General features: G+C 44.4%; 1 protein-coding gene across 1 annotated transcript in view; it reads left to right on the top strand.

Annotated features, from left to right (window-relative positions):
• LOC126249589 (uncharacterized) overlaps positions 1–22,902 on the top strand; it is a 644,174-nt gene that overhangs the window by 297,807 nt on the left and 323,465 nt on the right. Inside the window, exon 4 of the mRNA XM_049951253.1 lies at positions 22,251–22,502. Within this exon, the coding sequence (XP_049807210.1) occupies positions 22,251–22,502 (252 nt within the window). The remainder of the gene's footprint in view (positions 1–22,250; positions 22,503–22,902) is intronic.

Raw genomic sequence — 22,902 nt, 5'->3', positions numbered from 1 at the left:
TGAGTGAGCTGGAAACGCCGTGCTTTACGTGTGTTCTTTGCGTCACTAGTGAGGCTAGCAGCTCCTCTGATCGTGCAACATCCCTGCACATGGATACGGGTGTGACAGCAAGTTAAAACTGTTGTAGTAACTGTGTTAATGACAATTACTTTGTATAAATTCTGTATCAATAAACAGAACAGATTATTCAAAAATCTTTCTCGTTGGAGAGGACAAGTGTTATTGTGAAAGCCGTGGAACGTAATTTGAATGATGTTGCTAATAATGTAGGCTGTAACACCAGCACATGGATTTCCAACAGGTTCTGGGGCTTTCTTTTTAATTTCTTTCTCTCTCCCTCTCTCTCTCTCTCTCTCTCTCTCTCTCTCTCCCTCTCCCTCTCTCTCTCAGAAGTAGGTTTATTTAATTTTGTGAACGTCCCAGAGAACATGGATCAATGAGTTGCAAGACTGTTTTGTACATCACTACGCGCGCGCGCGCGCGCACACACACACACACACACACACACACACACACACTTTTCCATGAAGTACAGGAAACTTAACAGTAATAATGCAATAGATAAATGATTCTTTTGTCTTTATTTTCAAGAAAGCATGCGCGATTTGCAGCGCGATATTGACACTTCCTTCTTTAAGTCTTGGATTTCACACGTTCTACAAATTCTACTACTGAAAAGAAGCTGTAATCTAGTAAAAATGATCTTAGGGCTTTACTACAAAGAGACAATGATGAAATAATTTTACTTTTATGTGGAAGACTACTGTAAATTTCTGTCGCAGTGTTTGTGGTAGAACTAACTGATCTCCTTACTATCTGGACTAGATGTCCTTACTAACTTCTACTTTTGCTTTAAAATATATTGATGCGTAGTTTTTACTTATGTGTAATATAGGCAGAACAGCATGACTAGCATGTGGACAAGGGAGGAAACGTGCGTTTCAATATAGCTAACGAAGGAATTATACACTCGTCCATTTCCGTAAACAAACTGTGTAGTTTGCGAGCCGGATACACCCGAAAACTGCCGCCGAAGAGCGCTGCAGTCCAAAATCACGATGAGGAGCACGTTTCGTGTGATGCACCAGCTTGTTCTAAGCGTGCGCCAATCATGATGGAAACTACGTCTGGCGAGCTTAACGATGAGAAACACGTCCCTTGTGAAGAGGGCTTAACACTTAACTGCAGCAAAACACAATACATACAATTACTAACACGGAACTCTAGTAAAAACGTAAGTTTATTGGCACAGAGTTGTCAAACAGTCACCGCGTGGAGTGGCCGCGTGGTTTGAGGCGCCATGTCACGGATTGCGCGGCCCCTCCCGCCGAAGGTTCGAGTCCTCCCTCGGGCATGGGTCTGTGTGTTGTTCTTAGCTTAAGTTAGTTTAAGTAGTGTTTAAGTCTAGGGACCGATGACCTCAGCAGTTTGGTCCTTTAGGAATTCACACCCATTTGAACATTTTTTGCCGGCCGCGGTGGTCTAGCGGTTCTGGCGCTGCAGTCCGGAACCGCGGGACTGCTACGGTCGCAGGTTCGAATCCTGCCTCGGGCATGGGTGTGTGTGATGTCCTTACGTTAGTTAGGTTTAAGTAGTTCTAAGTTCTAGGGGACTTATGACCTAAGATGTTGAGTCCCATAGTGCTCAGAGCCATTTTTTGAACATTTTTTTGCCAAACAGTCAATGAAGCGGAATATTCAAATTCATAGGCATGAGGGTAGGTCAAAGATTTCTCGGAAGTATCACTTTTAGAATCTCATACAGAAACTGAATGCTGCTGCTACCGAGCGAGGTGGCGCAGTGGTTAGCACAGTGGACTCGCATTCGGGAGGACGACGGCTCAAACCCGCGTCCGGCCATCCCGATTTAGGTTTTCCGTGATTTCCCTAAATCGCTTCAGGCAAATTCCGGGATGGTTCTTTGAACGGACACAGCCGACTTCATTCCCCATCCTTCCCTAACCCCATGGGACTGACTACCTCACTGTTTGGTCCCCTCCACCCAAATGAACCAATCAGTTACCCAACCAATGTTGCTGCCGTCACCAGGATATTATTTCGTATGATGATATATTTTGGGGCAACTCTGTGCTCTCACCAAGAAAATTATTAGCTGAGAATGGCGGTCAGTCTGATCTGCGGTGTCAGTTCGCGAAGTTCGCGTAGGCCGTGTTCAGGTGTCACGGAGTTCTGACCCTGCCATCTCTGTTCAGATATTCCGTCGTGGAATTTGTTGTTGCCAGTACTGACTCATTCAGAAGGAAACACATCACTGATATTGCTATGCGGAAAACGACATGAAATTTTATAACACTTCCGTAGGCATTGCACAGAAAGGTGTGCACTATTCAGTAGGTTTCATTTTCAACTGATTTCCATCAGAACTAACAAACACTGTGTCATACACTCCAGTTATTTTATTTATTTATTTATGCATTTATTTTACCTGGCAAGATTAGGGCCTCAGGCCCTCTCTTACACCTAACCGGGCATACTCAGATTCAAAAAATTTCAGTTTCTACAGAACATTAAGCACATATAACATGTTATACAGTATTAATGTAAAAGAAAAAAAATAGAGATTATGAAAGTAGTACAGTGATAATTATAACAGTCAAAAATAATTATAACAATCAATAATAATTATAATAATAATAATAATGACAATTTCTGGGCAACACTAGAAGAAACAACAAATAAAGTACCTAGGCACCATGTGAAAATCTTAGTAGGCAATTTTAACGCACAATTAGGGAAGGAAAAAAAATTCAGAGATACCACTGGACCCCACGCAAAACACAAACGTAACAACAACAATGGTGAAAAACTAATCGACTTCTGCTGAAACTTTGGACTTAAAATAATGAGTATCCAGTTTCAAAAACCTGCACATAAATTAACCACATGGAGATCACCCAGTCTTAGACAGGGTGAATACCAAATAGACCATGTCACAATTTCCAAAGAAAATATAAAAGAAATTCAAAACATCAGAACCTGCAAAGGTGTCTTTGAATCAGATCATCATCTTCTCCAAATAAAAACAAAATTCCAACCCAACAGAATGCTAAAAAGGCCACCCAAAAGTACCAAACCGGATCCGGAATATCTGCAACTCAACAAAGAAAAAATCATCATGCAAATTAATCAAGAAAAATCAACAGACTGGAAGAAACTAACAGAGAAAATTCAGGAAGCCCTCAAATTAGGACAACCCCCTCGCAACAGGAAACATCGCTGGTGGAATGCAACCTGTGATGAGGCAGTCGACAGCCGAATAACTGCATGGAAAAAATTTAGCAGTCACAAAACTGAAGAAAACTGGGAGAACTTTCTTAAAACTCAAAAACAGACCTCAAAAATAATTAGAAAAGAAAAACGGGGATATGACAACAACAGACTCTCTGAAATCAAGCAGGATTTCATCAAAAATAATACAAGAAATTTTTATAAGACTTTCAGAGAAAACTTACAGGGATACCAAGCGCCTAGCTTCTGCTTCAAGAAACCCGATGGCTCTTTGGAAACCAACACGAAAAATAACTGCAAAATCTTAGCCCAATATTTCAGTTCCCTCCTCAACTGCGAACCACCCCAAGAAAAACTTGTCTTCTCTTCTCCAGTATTCACACACCCAGACTCACATGCCCCGGATCTTGAAGAAATTATGGAGATAGTCAAGCAGTTGAAAAATAACAAAGCACCAGGAGAAGATGGGATCATTGCTGAGTTCTGGAAACTATACGATCCTATACTTACGCAGAAATTACACCATATAATGTCAGACATATGGATAACGGAGCAGATACCAGAGTACTGGAAATGAGCTCTAATTCACCCGCTACACAAAAAGGGCGACAAGACAGACATGAACAATTACAGAGGAATTTCCCTGCTCCCAGTCGCTTACAAAATCCTCTCCAAAGCGCTTTTAAACAGGATAGAATCCCAAGCAGATACACTAATTGGTGAATACCAGGCCGGATTCAGAAAAGGACGCTCATGTGCGGAAGAGATCTGGTGCTTAAAGACAATATTACAAATGAGGAAATGCAGAAACACAGTAGTTACATTCATCGACTTCAGGAAAGCATATGATTCAGTGGACCGCGGAACCCTGTTTAAAATCATGGAAGAATTTGGGATCGACCGAAAGACACGAAAAATCACAGAACAGACACTTACAGGAACAACGGCCAAAGTGAAATTCATGGGCGAAGTATCAGAACCCTTCGAAATCAAATCTGGAGTCCGACAGGGGGACGGACTATCCCCAATCCTATTCAATATTGTTCTAGAAAAGATAATCAGGGAATGGGAACCTCACGTAAAGGGTATCCAAATTGGTATCAAGAAAGAGAACCGAATTAAAGTCAAGTGCCTTGCTTTCGCTGACGATATTGCAATTATCACCAATAACAGAACAGAAGCGATTCACGCAGTGGAAAAACTACATGAAATTTAAAAAAAAAAAAAAAAACGGACTACAGATATCTTATGAAAAAACCCAATATATGGAAAGGCAGCCAGAAAATAAATCCCCTTTAATAACAAAATATGGTAAAATTTCACAAGTCTGCCATTTTAAATACCTCGGTGAAACTGTATAGTCCTCAGTATTAAACCGAATTGCCAATGAACAGAGAATCACCAAGCTCCAGAAGGCCTACAAGCTAACATGGACGCATTACAACAAGAAGTGCATTTCGACAGACGCAAAATTAAGGCACTATACAATAGTGATTCTTCCAGAAGCAATCTATGCAGCTGAAACAATGGTGATTGATGGTCATCAAAAAATTAAGGAAATAGAAAAGCAGGAAAGAAAAATTCTCAGGAAGATTTACGGTCCAATCAACAAAAATGGCATTTGGATGAAGAGACCACAAAACGAACTCTATAGAAAGATCAACATAGTAACAGATGAAATAAGAAAGCGCCGAGCCAAATTTTATACACACATCTACAGGATGGAAGACTCCAGAACAGCAAAGAAATTATTCAATATTATAACAAGGAGTAAATGTGGCACAGAATGGCTGAAAGAAGTCCAGAGGGATCTACAGCAGATCAACATAAAAAATCTCGAAGATCGCACCGAGTGCCGGCATAAAATCACAAGTGTGAAGTTTGGGGAAAGAACATCACGTCAGCCTGGTAAAAAATGGACAGAGGAACGGAAGAAGGAGCATTCTGAGAGGATGAGGAGGTTTTGGGAAGCAAAGAAGAAAAACATCCGAAGATGAAATTATGAATTCAAGTTCAATCGCTCTCCTAAAGGGGAACAATCGTTATAATAATAATAATAAATAGTAATGACTATGTATATGAAAGTAAACATATTTTTCTTTTATGAATGTCAGTCCTATTGCTAGTTGGGAATTTTCTCGTTATATTCTTGCAGCTTGTGAGTTATTCTCATCAAGCAGAGACATAAGACGATAGAATGGGGTGAAAGAGATATAGAAGAGGTAGATAGGTTAGAGGAAGAGAAATAGAATGGTAAAATTCGAAGCTATGATGGAGAGGAGAAAGAAAGAGATGAGAGGGGCACAACAATGGAGGCTATACCGTCCCTAATATGTAAGTCTTGAGTTCCCTCTTGAATGTTGAGTGGTTCTGGATAAGACGCAGATCACCGGGGAGCGCGTTCCATAGTCGTATGGCTGAGATGGAGAATGACACGGAGAAAGATTTTGTGTTATGTAAAGGTACAGCCAAGATGCTAGACGTATCCGATCTGGTATTGCGGTTGTGGAATGATGATAGGTGTTTAATGTGAGAAGATAATTATTGGGGGCACCAGTGGCTAAGAAATCGATGAAGTAAGCACATCGTGTGGAGATCGCGTGCCTTATGTGGGCGTATCCAACCTAGCTGGGAGTATGAAGGACTGATATGATCATACAACCGTATATTGCATACGTATCTAACGCAAGCATTCATCACTAGCTCGAGGCATCTCGAATTTTCACTATTTGTGCCGTGTTGAACTACATCACAGTAGTAAAGATTAGGCAAGACTAGTGTTTGGACTAATTTTTGTTTAACATGGGTTGGAAATATTTTTCTAAATTTTTGAATTGCATGTAGGGAGGAGAGCGATTTCCGGCAAGCTGTGTCTGTTTGTTCTTCCCAGTTTAGGTGTTCATCCAAGATTATTCCAAGATATTTTACTGTTTTTTGGTATGGTAGCCGGGTACCATTGAGGAGTATTTGAGGGACTGTTTCGCGAAAGTACCGGCTGATTAACTTTGGATGAGATATAAGTATGACCTGGGATTTCTTGGGGTTTAGTTTCAGACCTAGGTTCTGTGCCCATCGAGAAACAGAGAAAAGATCTGCGTTCATACTCGCTACTGCGTCAGCAATGTTCTTGGGGCTTGCACTTATGTACAGTTGGATGTCGTCGGCATATAGATGGTAGTTGCAGGAGTGAATCACTGAAGAAATATCATTAACGTACAGTGAGAAGAGTAATGGACCAAGGACGGAGCCTTGGGGAACTCCAGAGCGCACGTTTTTCCATGATGACTTTTCCGACCCACAAATGACTTGTTGACTTCTGTTTTTGAGGTAGCTGTCGAACCAATGTATTGCGCTGTTTGAGAAATTCAGCTGCTTCATTTTAATTAGTAATATATCAGAGTCAACTGTATCAAAAGCCTTGCTAAAGTCAAGCAGTGTTAGGATGGTAGCTTCACGTCTGTCCATAGCATGTTTAATGTCATCAGTTACTTTGATTAATGCAGTTGCTGTACTATGGTGCTTTCGAAAGCCTGACTGATATTTGTCGTGGATGTTATGAGTTTTGAGGTAATCCGTCAGCTGTTCATGGACGATGTATTCTAGGGCTTTAGATATTGCAGGTAGTATGCTGACCGGCCTGTAGTCACCTGGCGACTTAGGGTTGTCAGTCTTGGGTATAGGTTGAATTAAACTTTGCTTCCACTCAGTAGGATATGTACTACTGACAAGAGACAGGTTGAAGATGTCTGTTATAACTGGAGTAATAGTATCTACGACGTTCTTAATCATGCCAATGCTCACTCCATCATTTCCTACTGCCTCTGAAGAGATTCTCATAATGGCCTTGTGTACTGTGCCGGTAGTGGCATGTTTTAGGAAAAACTTGTCTCTCGAGAGATTGATATCTTGGGACTGGTAATTTGTCGCTGCGTGGCAGTTTACAGCTGTTGAGAAGAAATCGTTTAATTCTTCTGCAGACGCTTGATAAACACCGTCAGATCTTCGCTTCCCTATACCGAAACTGTGCAGCTTTTTCCACAGTGCAGCAGGTTTTGATATGCCGCATACGACAGAGCGGGCATGTCTGATTTTGGCATTCCTCACGCTTTGCTTGGTTCTATTTCGGAGTTTCCTATAAGCTTCGTACGCCTCGGGAGTTGGGTTACGCTTGAAGGCCATATGTGCAGCATCACGTTTATTGAAAAACTGCCTATTGGCTTCTGTCTCGGGTTCTTCGGCCGACGTTCATCTAATGATTTTTCTGACGTTTCGCCAGCACGAGTGGCTGGCATTGTCAAAGCTTCACCCTCCATTGCCGGTGGTGAACTGGAGCAGAGCCCAAAAAATAAATAAAATAGAGATGGGGCCCCTCCACGCCCGCACCAACGTGGTGACCAAACCAAAAGTTCTACTGTCACCTCCGTAAACATGTTAGTTATCTAGTAAGTGGATCACAGGATGCTGGGCTGTGATGTCCGTGCGTCTGGGTAAGACTACGCATTAACACGGTCCATCAGGTGATAGATAGTGGACGAAACGCGAGTGAGGGTAGCGATTTGAAGAGCAGAGGGAAAAAAGTGCCATGGCTCGTGCCGTGGGAAAAAAACCTCTGCGACAGTGGGATGGGTAGTAAGAGCAGTAGTGGCTTACTAGCTGCGATAGCTCATGCAAGGTTGGATTTGTTAGTATGGGTATCATGCATCATTACCGTGACAAGCGATGGCGATGTGTCCCAGTGGCTGCAGCTGCTACATTCCTGGAACAATCAAGATCGTTATACAGTAGTGGGAGATCGGCCATAGATCGTCTCACAGTGTGGGGGATGTGTGGAGCCTGTTTGCATGCAGTGTACGGTACGGCTTCCCTGTGTGGTGCCAGTTATTCGGCAGTATATGTCAGCTGGATATCCAGTAATGGCGTCTGATTAACAGGGGCTCGCCTGTGCCGTTATGTTTGCGTATGCTTGGCCATAGATGTTATACCCTTACAAGTATGTCTTTTGGTCTTTTATGTTTCCATCTATGGTTGTGGTCGTAGTTCCCCAGATTCAGAATAAACGGGTTCTGCGAATGTCTGGAGTTTCTGTATAGTCTTGTGGTGAGTTTGTGGATTACCTCCGTGAGAGTCTCAAGTCGGTATTCCCGGTGAAGGTCCGCGATGCGTGTGTATCGTGGAGCATTGCTTATGATTTTGAGTACTTTGTTTTGTATGAGCTGCAGACGGCGCAGGCGTGTAGGCGCAGCTTATCCCCAGACAGGAGCTGCGTACGTCATCAGGGGTCGGATAAGTGTCATGTACATGGACCTCGACACCCTTCTGTTCAGTGTGCTACGCCTGTTGAGCATAGGATAGAGCTGTTTGAGCCTCGCGCTAGCTCGGTTGGTCATGTGTTGTATGTGGTCCCCCCAGAGTAATTTCCGGTCCAGCCAGACACCGAGGTATTTGACTTTCTCGCGGAAACGTATTGGACGTGCATGTAGGGTTATTGGTCTGCAGTGGCGGTGTTTGCGCAGTTGCTTCGGTCTTCTAGTGAACAGAACGGCTTCGCACTTGTCGACGTTTACTCTAACACGCCATTTCTCCAACCAAGGCTCGGCCACTCTGAGTGCATTCTGTAGGCGTGACGTAATGTTTGATGGTTTCCAATCTTGCGCAAGGATGTCATCCGCGTAGATTGCCATCATTGTGCTGTGTGTGGTTGGGAGATCGTTTATGTAGAGGTTAAACAGTAGGGGCCCTAGGATGCTTCCCTGGGGTACTCCCGCGTGTATACCGTGTCGTGTTGATTGTTTTCCCTGCACGTCAGTGTTGAAACTCCTGTCTGTGAGGTATGAGTGTATTAGACGCAGCAGCCCGTCGGGGAATCCCACGTCGCTGAGTTTGCGGATGAGGCCGTTGTGCCATAGACGGTCGAAAGCCTTTTCGATGTCCAGGAATACTGCCCCTGTAGCTTTGTTTATGTTGAAGCCATGTGTTATATGTTCAACGACCCGTAGGAGTTGTTGTGTTGTGGAGTGGTGATTCCTGAAGCCGAATTTCTCCGGTCTCAGGATGTCATTTGTTATGCAGTGCCTAGTGATGCGTTTGAGAATCACCTTCTCAACAATCTTACTGAGCGAGCTCAGAAGGCTGATGGGTCGGTAATTTTGTGGGAGGCTGTGGTCTTTCCCCGGCTTCCTGAACATCAGGACCTTGGCCGTCTTCCAAAAGGCGGGGAATTGTTGGTGTTTTAGTATGGCATTCGTTATGTGTGTTAGGTACTCAGTTGCTTTATCCGTGAACTCCTGGAGGACACGGTTTTGAATGCCATCATGACCAGGGGCTTTCCTAGCAGCGGAATGCATTATAGCCCAGGAGACTTCGGCTGTGCTAGCATGTCGAATGTCGTCGCGCGATGGTTGGGCTAGAATGCGTGTAACCTCTTGGTCAGAAGCAAGTGTGAACACTGGATCTGATGGTACCAGGTTCGGTGTGAATGACGCTGCAAGTGTTCGGGCCATTAGTTCTGCTTTCTCTTCCGCTGAGTATGCAGGTCCGTCGGGCCCTTGAAGCGTTGGGGTGTATATTTTCTCCCTGGTGAAGTGTCGGGCTAGTTGCCACACGCCAGGTCGTGTGGTGTCCAGCCCTTCGAGTTTTTGGTTCCACTGTTGGGTTCTATGTGTTTGTATTTTATCGTGTATGATGCCCTGTAGTCTGTTAATGTGCCGTTTGAAGTACGGACGCCTGGTGCGCTGACATTGTCTCCTGAGGCGATTCCTCATTGATATTAGGCCCAGGATTTCCTGGGGCAGGGCCGCACTGCGTTGTTGTGAGGTGCGATCAGGTATGGTGCCTGCCATTGCGTCCTGGACGGCGTTAGTGAGGGTTTCTACTGCCTCGTCAATTTGTGCTGTTTCATTAATTTCGTGTATAGGCGGGATGTGGCTATCGAGCGTTTGCTTGAACCTTGTCCAATTCGCGCGCCCGTAGTCTAACATCTTGCGTTGTTCCATGTGCTGCAGTGTTTCCTCAATGTATAGTATTACAGGTTGGTGGTTTGAGGGCAGATCGTTTTCAACGGCAACGTTGAGTGTCGTTGTAATGCCCTTGATGAGGGCCATGTCTATCACGTCTGGCCTGTGTCCCCTCTGATAGGGAATGTGCGTCGGTTCAGTCGGCGCTAGTATAATGTAGTTTCTGCCAAGTGAATGTTCGTACAGTTTTTTGCCGTTGGGATTTCGTATGCGTGAATTCCATTCTGGGTGTTTTGCGTTCAGATCTCCAGCGACTATTACTCGCGGTGAAATGTTGAGTAATGTGCTGATATCGCGTGTTGAAATGCCTACAGGGCTGTTGTATACCGATATCAGTGTGGTGTAGGCTCCGTTGAACTTGGCTCTGACGGCCGTAGCCTCGATTTTTTCCAGTTCAGGGAGCTCTATGTTTGTGTGCTCAATGTCTTTGTGTATGACGATTGCAGTTCCACCTGCCACGGCGTCGCCCGGTCGGTCGGTACGAAAGATACAGTAGCCAGGAAAGTTTAATTGTTTGTGCGGTTTAAGTTTAGTCTCGCTCAGTAGCGCGACAAGGATTCCCTTGCGCTCCATGAACGCGGCAAATTCTGCCCTTTTGTTGTGGATCGAGTCTGCATTCCAGAACAGGATCCGTGATAGTGTGTGCGGGTCTGCGTTATGGGCCGGGTGTGGCGTATTATTCATGTAAGAGTGTGAAAGAGTGTTGTGATGGCGGTGTGTATGACAGCCCAGTATTGCCCGGGTTCGGCGCTCATGAGCTGGGTGATGAGTGTAGTGACGGCCATCAGCACCTTGGTAAGGATTTCAATGGTCGTGTGTCGGGGGAATAGTGTTTCCAGTATTCCCCCAGGTGATGTGTTGGTGTTGGGTGTGGCAGCCTGAGGTGCTGTTGTGGGGTTAGCGGCCGCTTGTGCGGGTATTGGTGTGTTGTTTGGGGCGGCATTTGTGTTTTGTGACAGAGGTTGTGGCGCCTGTGTTACTTCTGTGGTGAGGGGGAGTGTGAGTTACAGTCTCGGTGTCTTGTTGACTGTTTTCCTGTGTGTTGCTGTTCTGTTGTTGCTGCGTGGCCTGTTGTGGTGCTTTCGTGTTCCCCGCCCTGTGTTTGCGAGTACGTCTATTCCTCCTCTGGGCTTGGGGTTCGGGGGGTTCTTGTGTGGATGTGTTTTCCTGTATATGGTGCGTTTCTTCGCAGCTCGTGATTTCCGGGAGTGGGGTCGTGTTGTTTGGGGGCATAGGTGTTGGTACCGATGCTTGATGGGTTTCATGTGTTGTCTGTGGCTGTTGTGTGGCTGTTGCAGCGGTTGTTTCACGTGTGTGTGTAGGGCGCTGAGGTTCCGCAGCCTGTACCGTTCCGCCAGGGCGTGCAACCGTGGCAAACGTTACGCCGTTCCTTACTGGGTTCGGCGCTGGCCTTGGGCGTGGTATGTCGTACAGTACCCTGCTTTTGTCTTGTTTTCGCTTCAGCGCCTGTTTGTATGAGTTGCACTGTCTGAAGTTGGCCGCATGGGGCCCACCGCAGTTGGCACAGCGTCGCTGGTTTGGTTGTGTTTGTGTGCAAGTGTTGGATCTGTGGTTGCCAGCGCATCCGCGGCAGCGAGTTGCCAGGCCGCAGCGGAGGGCCGAGTGGCCGAACCGCTGGCAGTTGTTGCATTGTTGGGGGACGTTGGGTGGTTCGTAAAGTTCTACACGTACGTCCATCCGCAGAAAGCTCTTTATCTGCAGGATGGCGCGGGAATCAGCCGTGTCGGCTAACTCAACCATGTAGTGTGGTAGCGGTGCGTGTGTACGGAACCCTGTCATCCTGGAGGCACTTTTACAGTCGAATCCCAGATAACAAAGGGCCGCATGTACTGTCTCGTTGGGGGTGCTGGGGTCCACTCCCTTGATCACGTACTGCTGGGTTCTCTCGTCCAGCATTCTGTACGTGTAATGTTCGATCTTCCGATCTTTGAGGAAGGTCAGAAGATCTTTGTATTCATTGTCTGTGGCAACGTACAGTGAGGCCCTATCCCCCGAGTACTTTGCATGTAATGTGCTGTTTATGTGCCTCTCCGCGAATGCAGTGTTAAGGGCACTAAGGTTCCCGTAGTTTTGTATAACAACTGGGGGGAAACCAGTCTTGTGTTGTGTGGGCACTGTTGTGGCTTTGTGTGCTTTGTTGTTGTTCGCTACAACTGTGTTTGCGTTTTGTTGTGTGTTAATGTTGCTAGCCTGAGGTGAGCTAGTGGGTGTAGGCAACAGCGCCTTTCGGTTGCCTAGCGAGTTTGGTTGCTCGCTTGTTTGTGCTGGTGTTTTTTTGGGTCTGCGTTTTGGGACCTCCACCTGCCAGGGCTCTGTGTAGTAGTTTTCTGTGTCCACATCCGCCGTCACTGCCTCGATCTCTTGAGGTCGTTCGCTGCAGTACGGGAAGCCAGCATCCATTTACCTTAAGGCTTTCCTCTTTCTTGTTCAAACTGTTCGCGTGTTTTTGTATTTCTACAGCTTCTCTGAACAAGCGCGTGTGATAGTGGTTCTCTACAGCCAGAACTTCCGTGTCGGCGAATTGTATTACGTGGTCGGTCTCATTCAGTGCGTGTTCTGCCACGGCCGATTTCTCCACCTGCCCCAACCTGCAATGTCGCTTATGCTCCTTGATCCTGGTGTTAATGGATCGTCCAGTCATTCCGACATAAACTTTTCCGCATGTGCATGGTATGCGGTATATTCCCGACATTGCAAGTGGTTCTCTTTTCTCCTTCGCCGATCGAAGACACTCTTTGATCTTCCTTGTCGGTTTGAAAATCGTCTTTACGCCATGTTTGCGCAATATACGGCCGATTCTGTCCGTCACTCTGGAAATGTATGGCAGAAAGGCCGTACCCGACATTTCTTTTTCTGGTTCCTTACTTCGCCGAGTGTTTGGCTCAGTTACACTTCTAATATAATTTGCGGAGTACCCATTGCTCCTCAGGACAGTTTCCAGGTGTTGCATTTCTCGTTTGAGGTGTTGCGGCTCACATATTCGTCCCGCTCTCGTTACGAGCGTACTAATCATGTCTCTTTTCTGGCTCGGGTGGTGGTTTGACAGTTTGTGGAGGTATCGGTCCGTGTGAGTCGGTTTTCGATACACGCTGTGTCCCAGGTTTTCGCCGTCCCTTGTGACCAGCACATCTAGAAATGGCAGTTTCTTATCCTTTTCTACTTCCATGGTAAATGTTATGTTGGCATGGAGGCTGTTCAAGTGTCTTAGGAAGTCACCGAGCTGTTCTTCACCATGGATCCACACCACGAAAGTATCACCGACGTACCTGTACCACACCTTAGGTTTGCAAGTCGCCGAGTCCAGTGCCTGTGCTTCGAATTGTTCCATGAAGAAGTTGGCCACCACTGGACTGAGAGGACTACCCATGGCGACGCCTTCCAGCTGTTCGTAGAAGTCGCCATTCCACGTGAAATAGCTCGTGGTGAGACATGCATGGAAGAGCTTTCTGATGTCTAGCGTTTATTCATTAACTGGCGTAATGCAGTGGTGAGCCACGGAGCGGGATCTCTCTTTACCTTGACAGTGCGTTGAGGAGCATGTTTATCATACAGCGCAATAATTTTGCGACATAATTCCCGAATTTTTCCGTCTCAAGTCGGTTCATTGCTTATATGATGCCAAGGGATGTCTGAGCAATCCTTTTGAAGAGCGTCATGGTTAACATTTTTTAGGTTTCTGTAGGTTACCAGGTGAGATTTTTCTAATTTAAGAATATCATGTCATGAGCAGAGAGTCCCGGAGCAGATGTCTGATTGGCGCGAATTATTTTATCTGGTCGCTTTGTTGCTATTATATCTATGAGTGTATGGCTGTGTGGCGTGTGATGAGTTGGGTCCAGCGGTGTTAAACTCATGTCATTGGAGTGGAACAGTCTCCTTAGTTTTTCTGCAGAGGGAGATTTTAACTGTAAGTCGATGTTTGTGTCGCCCATAATGATTATGTTTTCATACAGTGTCACGAGCGAGGACAGGGCAGACTGAAAGGAGGACATAGCACCGACGTTTGGAGGTTTATAGATTACTCCAATTAGCAGTTTCTGATTTGATGTATTTATTTCGAAAAACAAGAACTCTGCTTCTCCTTCGCCCTTTGCATCCGATGTGCATAGTATAGTAGGTCTCAGATCAGAGCGAACATAGGCACCCACACCACCCCCGCGTCGTGTTTCACGATCTGCCCTTAAGAGAGAGTAACCAGTGATTCGGATAGCGTCGGAAGAAATGTTTGGTTTCAGCCAAGTTTCAGAGACGATGATAATATGGAACAGCGATTGGCAGAACAGGTCACAGAACTCGTCGAAGTGTGCCGTTAGCGACTGAGCGTTCGCGTGGGCCACAAAGAGCCCGCCGCCGGAACCGGTCCGTCCCAGTGTGGCCGCCTGTAGGACCGAGCACGCTCTGTTTACCTGCTGGCCGGAAGAGGGACAAAAGCTGGATATTGCGGGGGAAGATATATTTACAGGCGTGTCCAAGGTCGTGACTGACTCAAGCATCTGTGGGCTAAAGGTGAAAGACAAGCTGGAGGTATCGGAGAAGGGAGCGAAAAGAAAGATGGAAAGTGACAGTAGTGGTTACGCAAAAGATAATAGTAGTAGTAGTGGTAGTGACGAGGATGAAAATAACAGATATAGAAAGGCGGTTTTAAGGAGATTCCTGTTAATGGAGCATGTTAATTCCCGTTTGACTGACAATATGAATATACATGAGCACTTATGATAGACAAATAAAGAAGCAATATTTATGTGAAACAATTGACTGATTTTAAATAGAGTACTTATGGTACTTATAGAAATAACGAAGCAATATTTACGTAAAAAATGAAAAGAAAGAATAAAAATTAACTTATATTAGACAGAGTCCAATATGAGACTTTGTGTCTCGCGAGATTTCGCTCAGTCTTTCAGTTCGGACATGTTCGTCACCATTTTCCTCCCTCCTTCCGTCTTGACTACGATCCTGCCATCCTGGGTCCATACATTTTGAAGGCCGAACTGTGTGGTCGCAGTGTTCAAAACTTCTAGTCTTTCGCGCGTCAGATCTTCCCTTAGGGTAACCCCACTCTTGACGAGTTTTCTTTTCTGAGCAAACACTTCAGCTCTTTTCCGGTATGACACAAATTTAATTATTATGGGCCTGGGTTTCATGGCACCTGGTATCCTGCTCCCAACACGGTGGCTTGTGTCAATATCGGCCACGTCGATCTGCACGCCAAGTTTTTCACGCACGAGGCTAATGGCCAGGTCGTCGGTGTTTTCACGATCGTTTTCAGCTACCCCGAACAAGCGCAAGCTGTTCCTTCGCTTATACTGCTCAATTTCAAGTTATTCAAATCCAAACTGAAATATTTGCTTGTTTCACGCTCCTATTCTGTATACGAGTCCCTGACTGTAGTTCAGAAATTTATTTGTAACATGTTATTTATCTCCATACTCTTTCGCAATTTCTTCGTATTTTATTAATTCTATTGTTCATAAATTTTCAAAACAGCATTCTGTAAACCATGAACTGACTCGTTCCATTACCAAACGGCCGCCGGCCGCGGTGGCCGTGCGGTTCTAGCGCTGCAGTCCGAAACCGCGGGGCTGCTACGGTCGCAGGTTCGAATCCTGCCTCGGGCATGGATGTGTGTGATGTCCTTAGGTTAGTTAGGTTTAAGTAGTTCTAAGTTCTAGGGGACTGATGACCTAAGATGTTAAGTCCTATAGTGCTCAGAGCCATTTGAACCATTTGAACCAAACGGCCCTAGCTCGCAGTCGCACGGAACCTGGCAGACAAATAAATAAATAAAGAAAACAATTCAGTGCGATACAAAAGCCTACTCTACTCACTGACATTCAATTCATTTCCAGTCCTGCGGACTAATCTTTGCTACTACTACTACTAGTAGTAGTAGTAGTAGTAGTAGTAGTAGTAGTAGTAAGTAGTAGGAGTGGATTGCTTTTACACGAATATTGGGCACGTTATGATACTACACTTTAAGAATAAATAAATGTAATTCATTCATACAAACATTCAAGTACAGATCTAATTCGACAAGAATGGCACTTCATAACTGACGTCATATCTCAGGAACCATGACGTTCTGTTCTAGTAAATAAACAAACACCGCCTTGATCACAACTTTTTATTCACCGACTAACGGCTTCAGTCAGCGCTGCAGATCATCTTCAGTTCTAGGTTGGGAGAAAAAGGGAATAATATTTACTGTTTTACACAACTGCGATATTACACACATTTGTGTCACAGGTAGCAGAAATAACACGAAAATGTTATGAACTCACAACTACATGTAGCCGCAGAGTGCTACTTATTAACTAACATAAAAAATAAGGATTTGCTGTGGATAATTTTTTTCGTGTAGTCACGTGGCATGTGCGTAAGTCATTGATAAGTACATTAAACCAATCTACAGCTGTTCCTCCCTATATAATTAAATAAAAATTGATAAATTTCAGACTTGAAGTACACGTTAATGTAGTATATTTCAGCATGCACCAGCAGAAGACCTAAAGCGTACAATAATTCCGTTACGGCGCAGTGTGTGTTTCCTCCGCTTAGGTGTGTATGAATGCGATAGCCACCTATCGAAAGACGGTCGATTGCAGAAACATATAGACAATATCTAAACCACTTGTCGAATAATACCCAATTTTTTAAACAGCTTTAAGACATTTTGTAGGGAGAGACGTTCTCTGGGTTACAACTGGCGCGAGACGTTTACGTCTGGCCTGCGGGTGCGGCGTGTGGCCGGGAGGTATCCGATGTTCCGTGTCCACATTGCACGATTAGCATGGCCAATCAGCGGGATGCGCAGCTACACGTGCAAGATGTAATCAGCCCGATCGCCTACAGTGTGCCATTAAAGCGCCGCTACCGCACCTAGTCTCCTGCAGCCGCTCTACGTGTTAAGCAAGCAATAAACACCGCAGTGAAGATAAAAAGGAATTACTTTACGATTCTCGGGGTGGGGGTGGGGGTGGGGGTGGTGTGGTGGTGAGGGGGACGACCAAAAGCAACTAGAATACGCTTCCTACGAATGCAGGGACTGTAGTGACGAATTATCCTGAAATGCAAAGTGTTTCCAAAACATTAACCCTATCTAACAAGACATCTAAACAGGATGGACAAAATAAAAGTGCCCCGGAAAATATTTCAGGCGCCTTAAGGTAGGCAACCGTACTAAGATCATTCGCACAAGAGGTAGGTAGATAATGTGAGCTGGATTGCATATCTCAACTCTTTGACTCCCAACGGGACATACGTGTCCTTCGGTAGGTTTTCAGAGAACCAGTTGGAATTTGTTGCATGTTATTGTTATCCGTGTCCCACTTGTAAAGGAAAGCCTACTAATGGCTGTCAGAATTCTTATAATCACACGTTATATTGTTAGCACTAGTAGCGGCCGCGGTCGAAGAAAGCCATCATAACGACATGGAGAGCGGTGAGCTGACCACACGTCTCTTCTATCCGCATCCTCAACTGAGGATGACACGGCAGTCGGATGATCCCGATGGGCCTCTTGTGGCCTGAAGACGGAGTGCTATTTTATATTGTTACCTTCGTCTCCGTTTTGTCACATCGAATTAGTTCCCACCTGCAGATTGGCAACCCCATTACCAGGTTCGCAAAGCGAGCTGTCTTTGCTCCTTACCGGACTCATCGCGTTGACGCTTACCACACCAGAGGCCGGCCGAAGTAGCCGTGCGGTTAAAGGCGCTGCAGTCTGGAACCGCAAGACCGCTACGGTCGCAGGTTCGAATCCTGCCTCGGGCATGGATGTTTGTGATGTCCTTAGGTTAGTTAGGTTTAACTAGTTCTAAGTTCTAGGGGACTAATGACCTCAGCAGTTGAGTCCCATAGTGCTCAGAGCCATTTACCACACCAGAAACGAAGCACACAGTGAACACCTATAATGTATGTTTGAAACTTGGAGAGACGCTCTGTCCACTGATGTATGCCTGTTTTCAGAGTGTCTTGTAGATTTCACGCAGTCGTCTTCTGAAATCCTGGAGGTACTTATAAATGATCTTCTAGGTCCCCCACCCCACCCCAACCCAACCCCTCCCAACCCCTTTGAAAAGTAAACGGTGGCAAATATTCCTTTCATATTGTTACTTATGACAAATACATTAATTAAAATAACGATACATTAATGTTTCTGAAAACTGTTTGTAGAAGAAAGATTAGTCACCTCGAAAGACTCCAGTCACAACACAATTCTAAACACAACCAACAAAAACACACACACACACACTTACACACACACACACTTACACACACACACACACACACACACACACATACACACACACACACACACACACACACACACACACACACACACACACACACACACACACACATTCTAAAGATTGGTGAACCTTACAGTCACACAAATAAACAGCAAAGAAAGGCAACTGATGGAGAAAGGATTAAAATACAAAGTAAATTCAGACGTAGATGAAGATTACATAGAAAATATAATTATGGAGGCAGAAAGTGCGTTGCCAAGGGAAAATAGGAGAGAAAGCAGCAGTATCAGTTTTGGATTAACTAGAGAATTACTAAAAAAGAAATCCGTACTATAATAACAAACATGAAAACACAACAGAAAACAACACAAACTCAGAATTTATACCACGCAGAAAATGTAGGAAAAAACTTCAAAATGAAAAGTCATCATTTCAAAAGCACACAGGGGGAACACACTAGTGCTTACAGACAAATAAAAATAGGCTACATTGAAAAAACACGACAATTCATCTCCAAAGAAATATTACAAAATCAAATTCCAGAGACAAGTAAAGAAACTCTCTGAAAAATATAAACATCATAGTGGCTAACATGGATAAAAGAAAGCCCACTGAACCTGTCCTCCGAAGCCAGTTAAAGATCCACAAACCGAATCTCCCTGTGAGGCTGACACTCCATTTCAGAAAATCTCCCACTTGCAAACTTGCAACAGATATGTTAAAATAACTACCTCAAAATTTCACAGTACAAGAAGATAGAACCATTAAAATACTACACAGCTAATACAACAAATAAAAGATACAAAAATCCTAGACACAGGAACACTCCTCTCATTTGATACAGAAAGCATATGTTCCAACATATCAGTACCAGAAACAATAGACACGTAGATAAAAATCTGAAAACATGAATTCAAGTTCCTGATGAACAGATTAAGGAAATACTCACATTAATAAAGCTCATAACAGAACAAAATTACTTTCATTTCACTAACGAATTTTATTTCCAAATAGAAATGGAGTCCCCAGTTTTAGGAGCCTTAGCAAATATTTTTTTATAAACCACATTCAACAAAACATTTTCTTAAAAAATATTACCAAAAGAATACAACATGTTATATTGTTTCAGGTATATGGATGACATCCTCTGCTCAATAGACGAGCCACAAACAGTAATTGAAAAATTATATACTAAGATCAACAAGTTACATAAAAATATAAAATTCACAATTGAAAGGGAACAGAATAATCAAATTAACTTACGAGATATAACGATCAAAAGACAAAATAATAAACGTATGTTCGAAATTCACCATAAACTCACTGCAACTGACATTATCATTTCGCACGCACAAAAGCAAAACCCAATGCAGTACGGCTCAACAAAGAAAACTACCAAAATGAACTTGACACAATAATGCAGATAGCAAAAAATAATGGTTACAGTAGTAACATACACACAAAGCTAAACAACAAAATTAACAGTAAAATAAAAGCAGAAAACACTAAACCACAGATAACAACATAACAGAATCACAAACACGCAGCATCATAACAAGTACCTAGAATAATCAGGAAAATGTAAGAGAAAACACTAGGTAGTATACAATGACATACAAACACAAACTCACACATAAAATCACCATCATTTTCAAAAGACAGGCTATAAATATACCATACACAACAGACAGTTCTATCCAAAAATACATCCCAAAACTGACAAAAGACATAGACATATACAAAGAAGCAGGTATATATCAGTTACAGTGTAACACTTGTGATGCAGATACATAGAACAAACAGGCAGAACATTTGATGTTAGATACAAAGAACGCACGAGATCCTGGAAGTATAGGAAAACCACTCAACATTTGTAGAACACCTAAGAGAACACAATCACAAACCAACCTCTAGAGAATAAGATATGGAAATAATTACAATCAGCAATAAGAAACACCTCCTGTCCTAACCCTGCAAGAAATTAACCACATACATTTCTTCCATGCACGTTACTCTGAGATCACCCCGGGAGGTCGGACGTACTTGTGCATCCGCACGGAAGAAGATGGATCCATTTTCCATCTATGCGAATCGATTATCACATTCATATTACATACGTTGCAGAAAGAAAAGCTGTTTTTAGTCAGAAAACTAATACTTGCAGCGAATTGTGGGCAAGCTGACAAACTTCTCATTTGAAACTCGTATGAAGTCTGATTTTTTGGAAAGTATTGTATTCAAGTTAGATATAAGTACAACCACCCCTTCCCCCCCCCCCCCCCCCGAGTCCTTTTGCATTCCCCTCCTCTGCCTTTCCCCACTCTCTCTCGCGTCTGCCCAGTTCCCCCCTCCCCCTCACATGAGTCCTCGTCCTCCGTCGGCTCCTTCCCCCCCCTCCCCCCCACTTCGTTTTTCCTCTCCTTCCCCCTTTTCTTTCCCATCATCTGTCCAGGTTCCCCCCATAAACCCGCCAAGTTAGCCGCGAGCGCTAATGCCCTGCTTCCTGGACTCGGGTAGGCGCACCGGCCCCGGATCGATTCCCACCGGTGGATTACCGTCGTCGGTCGGTGTGCCGGCCAGCCTGTATGTGGTTTTTAGGCGGTTTTCCACATCCCACTAGGTTCCTCACGTTCCGCCTCAGTTACACGACTCACAGACATCTGAACACGCTCGCACTATTCCATTACTCACACTCGACGCAGACAGCAGGAGTACACTAATTCCGTCATGGGGGGGGAGGGGGGAGGGGGGAGGGGGGTACGGGGTGGCGGCAGGAAGGGCATCCGGTCCAGCCACCCCTAGCCACTAACCTTGCCAAATGCGTTCCTAACAATGCCGACCCTGCGTCAGTGCGGGACATGGCACAAGTGAAAGGAAAGGAAAGTCCAGGTTCCCCCCTATCTGCCCTCGGCTGTGGTGTGTCATATTTGTGCCAACTTTTTAATGCAGTGTTCGAATGAGTGTTCAATGTCGTGCGTCTTTTCCAAAGTGTTGCGAACAGAAATCATGCTGTCTCTGGGTGCGATTTTTATGTCTCTTCCGATCAGAAACCAGAATGTCGCTGTATATTTTAATTGTCTGTCCATTATTATACCTCTCTGCATCGCCAACCCTTTGTTTTATGCTCTAAGTTCCACAATTTTCCGCGATTTTACCATTTAAGTCACCGATTTAATCGCCTGCTTTTATTATTTATCTTCATTAAAAAAAAAAAATTCGCGGTGTACTAAGCTGCTGCAGGCCGTCCCCTTCAGGGGAAATCGAATCTCAATAAAGGAAAAAAAATATAAGTGTTAAATTCCGTTTGTAATCTTTAATTTCGCGAAAATGTTTACTTGTTTCTAGATACAATATGTTATATTCAAAACTAAAATACTGATTTTGGCAAGGACATAAATCTCTGCTTTCAGTTTTTTAAATACAGTTATTCATAGCGACGTTAATAAATCGTGTTGATATCTTTGTAATATTCATTCCTTTCTTTTAAACCTATTATTTCGTAAAATCTTAAGTTAACGATAAAATCGTATACATTTAAATAATGACAGGAAATGCTGCATCATATCTTCTAATTCAAAAGTTGCTGTAACGTACTATTTTTTCACGATAGCTACCATAAAATTGCACTTCATAGGGCGCTTACCATAGCTTCACCCTAGAAATCGATAGGCCCTACGAAGCTGCTCGTGTTACAGGTGTACTGTGTCGTGTTTCAGCGTTCTGCCACACTCAAGAGGCGCTGTCGTCGCTGTGCTCGCTGATCACGGGCGACGCGCTGCTCTACTCCATGTTCCGAGTCGACGCGACGGCCGAGGCGTGTCCGTTTCGCGGACCTTTCACGTTCACGTACAACCGCGGCTACGGAGAGTGCCGCACGCCCGTCTCCTCCATAGACTCTTGCACCGACGACTCGCGCCTGCTGCTGCGCTACCAGGCCTGCCCCGACATCTCCGGCACCGAGAGCACAGGCAAGTACCGTCCGAGGCGTCACTGCTCTCTCATTTTTCCAGCTACAAGCTCCTTTTATTATCTTAATGATCACGTCCAAACAAGGCCACATCTTATCCAGAAATAAAGACACCTTCATCCTCGAGTAGGAACGTTCCAGTACCAGATTCGATAATATTTGGTATTTCTGCCAATATAAACTATATCGATCATTATTCGTAATTGAGATTTCCTCAATACACAGGTTGTTGTTACTCAAACCTGATAATAACTCACAAATTTTAAAATATAATTGCATAAGTATTCAACGCTGTCTACTCAAGATGTTCCTCCGTGCATTTCGATCTTGTATGTTCTGCTTCTTCTGCACTCGTCTTACCATTATTAACTGCACATTTTGGAGTCATGAAGTCATGGGGT

The sequence above is a fragment of the Schistocerca nitens genome, chromosome 3 (assembly GCF_023898315.1).
Source record: "Schistocerca nitens isolate TAMUIC-IGC-003100 chromosome 3, iqSchNite1.1, whole genome shotgun sequence".
NCBI lineage: Eukaryota > Metazoa > Arthropoda > Insecta > Orthoptera > Acrididae > Schistocerca > Schistocerca nitens.
Note: the sequence above shows the minus strand (reverse complement) of the source record. Positions and strands in the feature narration are given on the sequence as shown.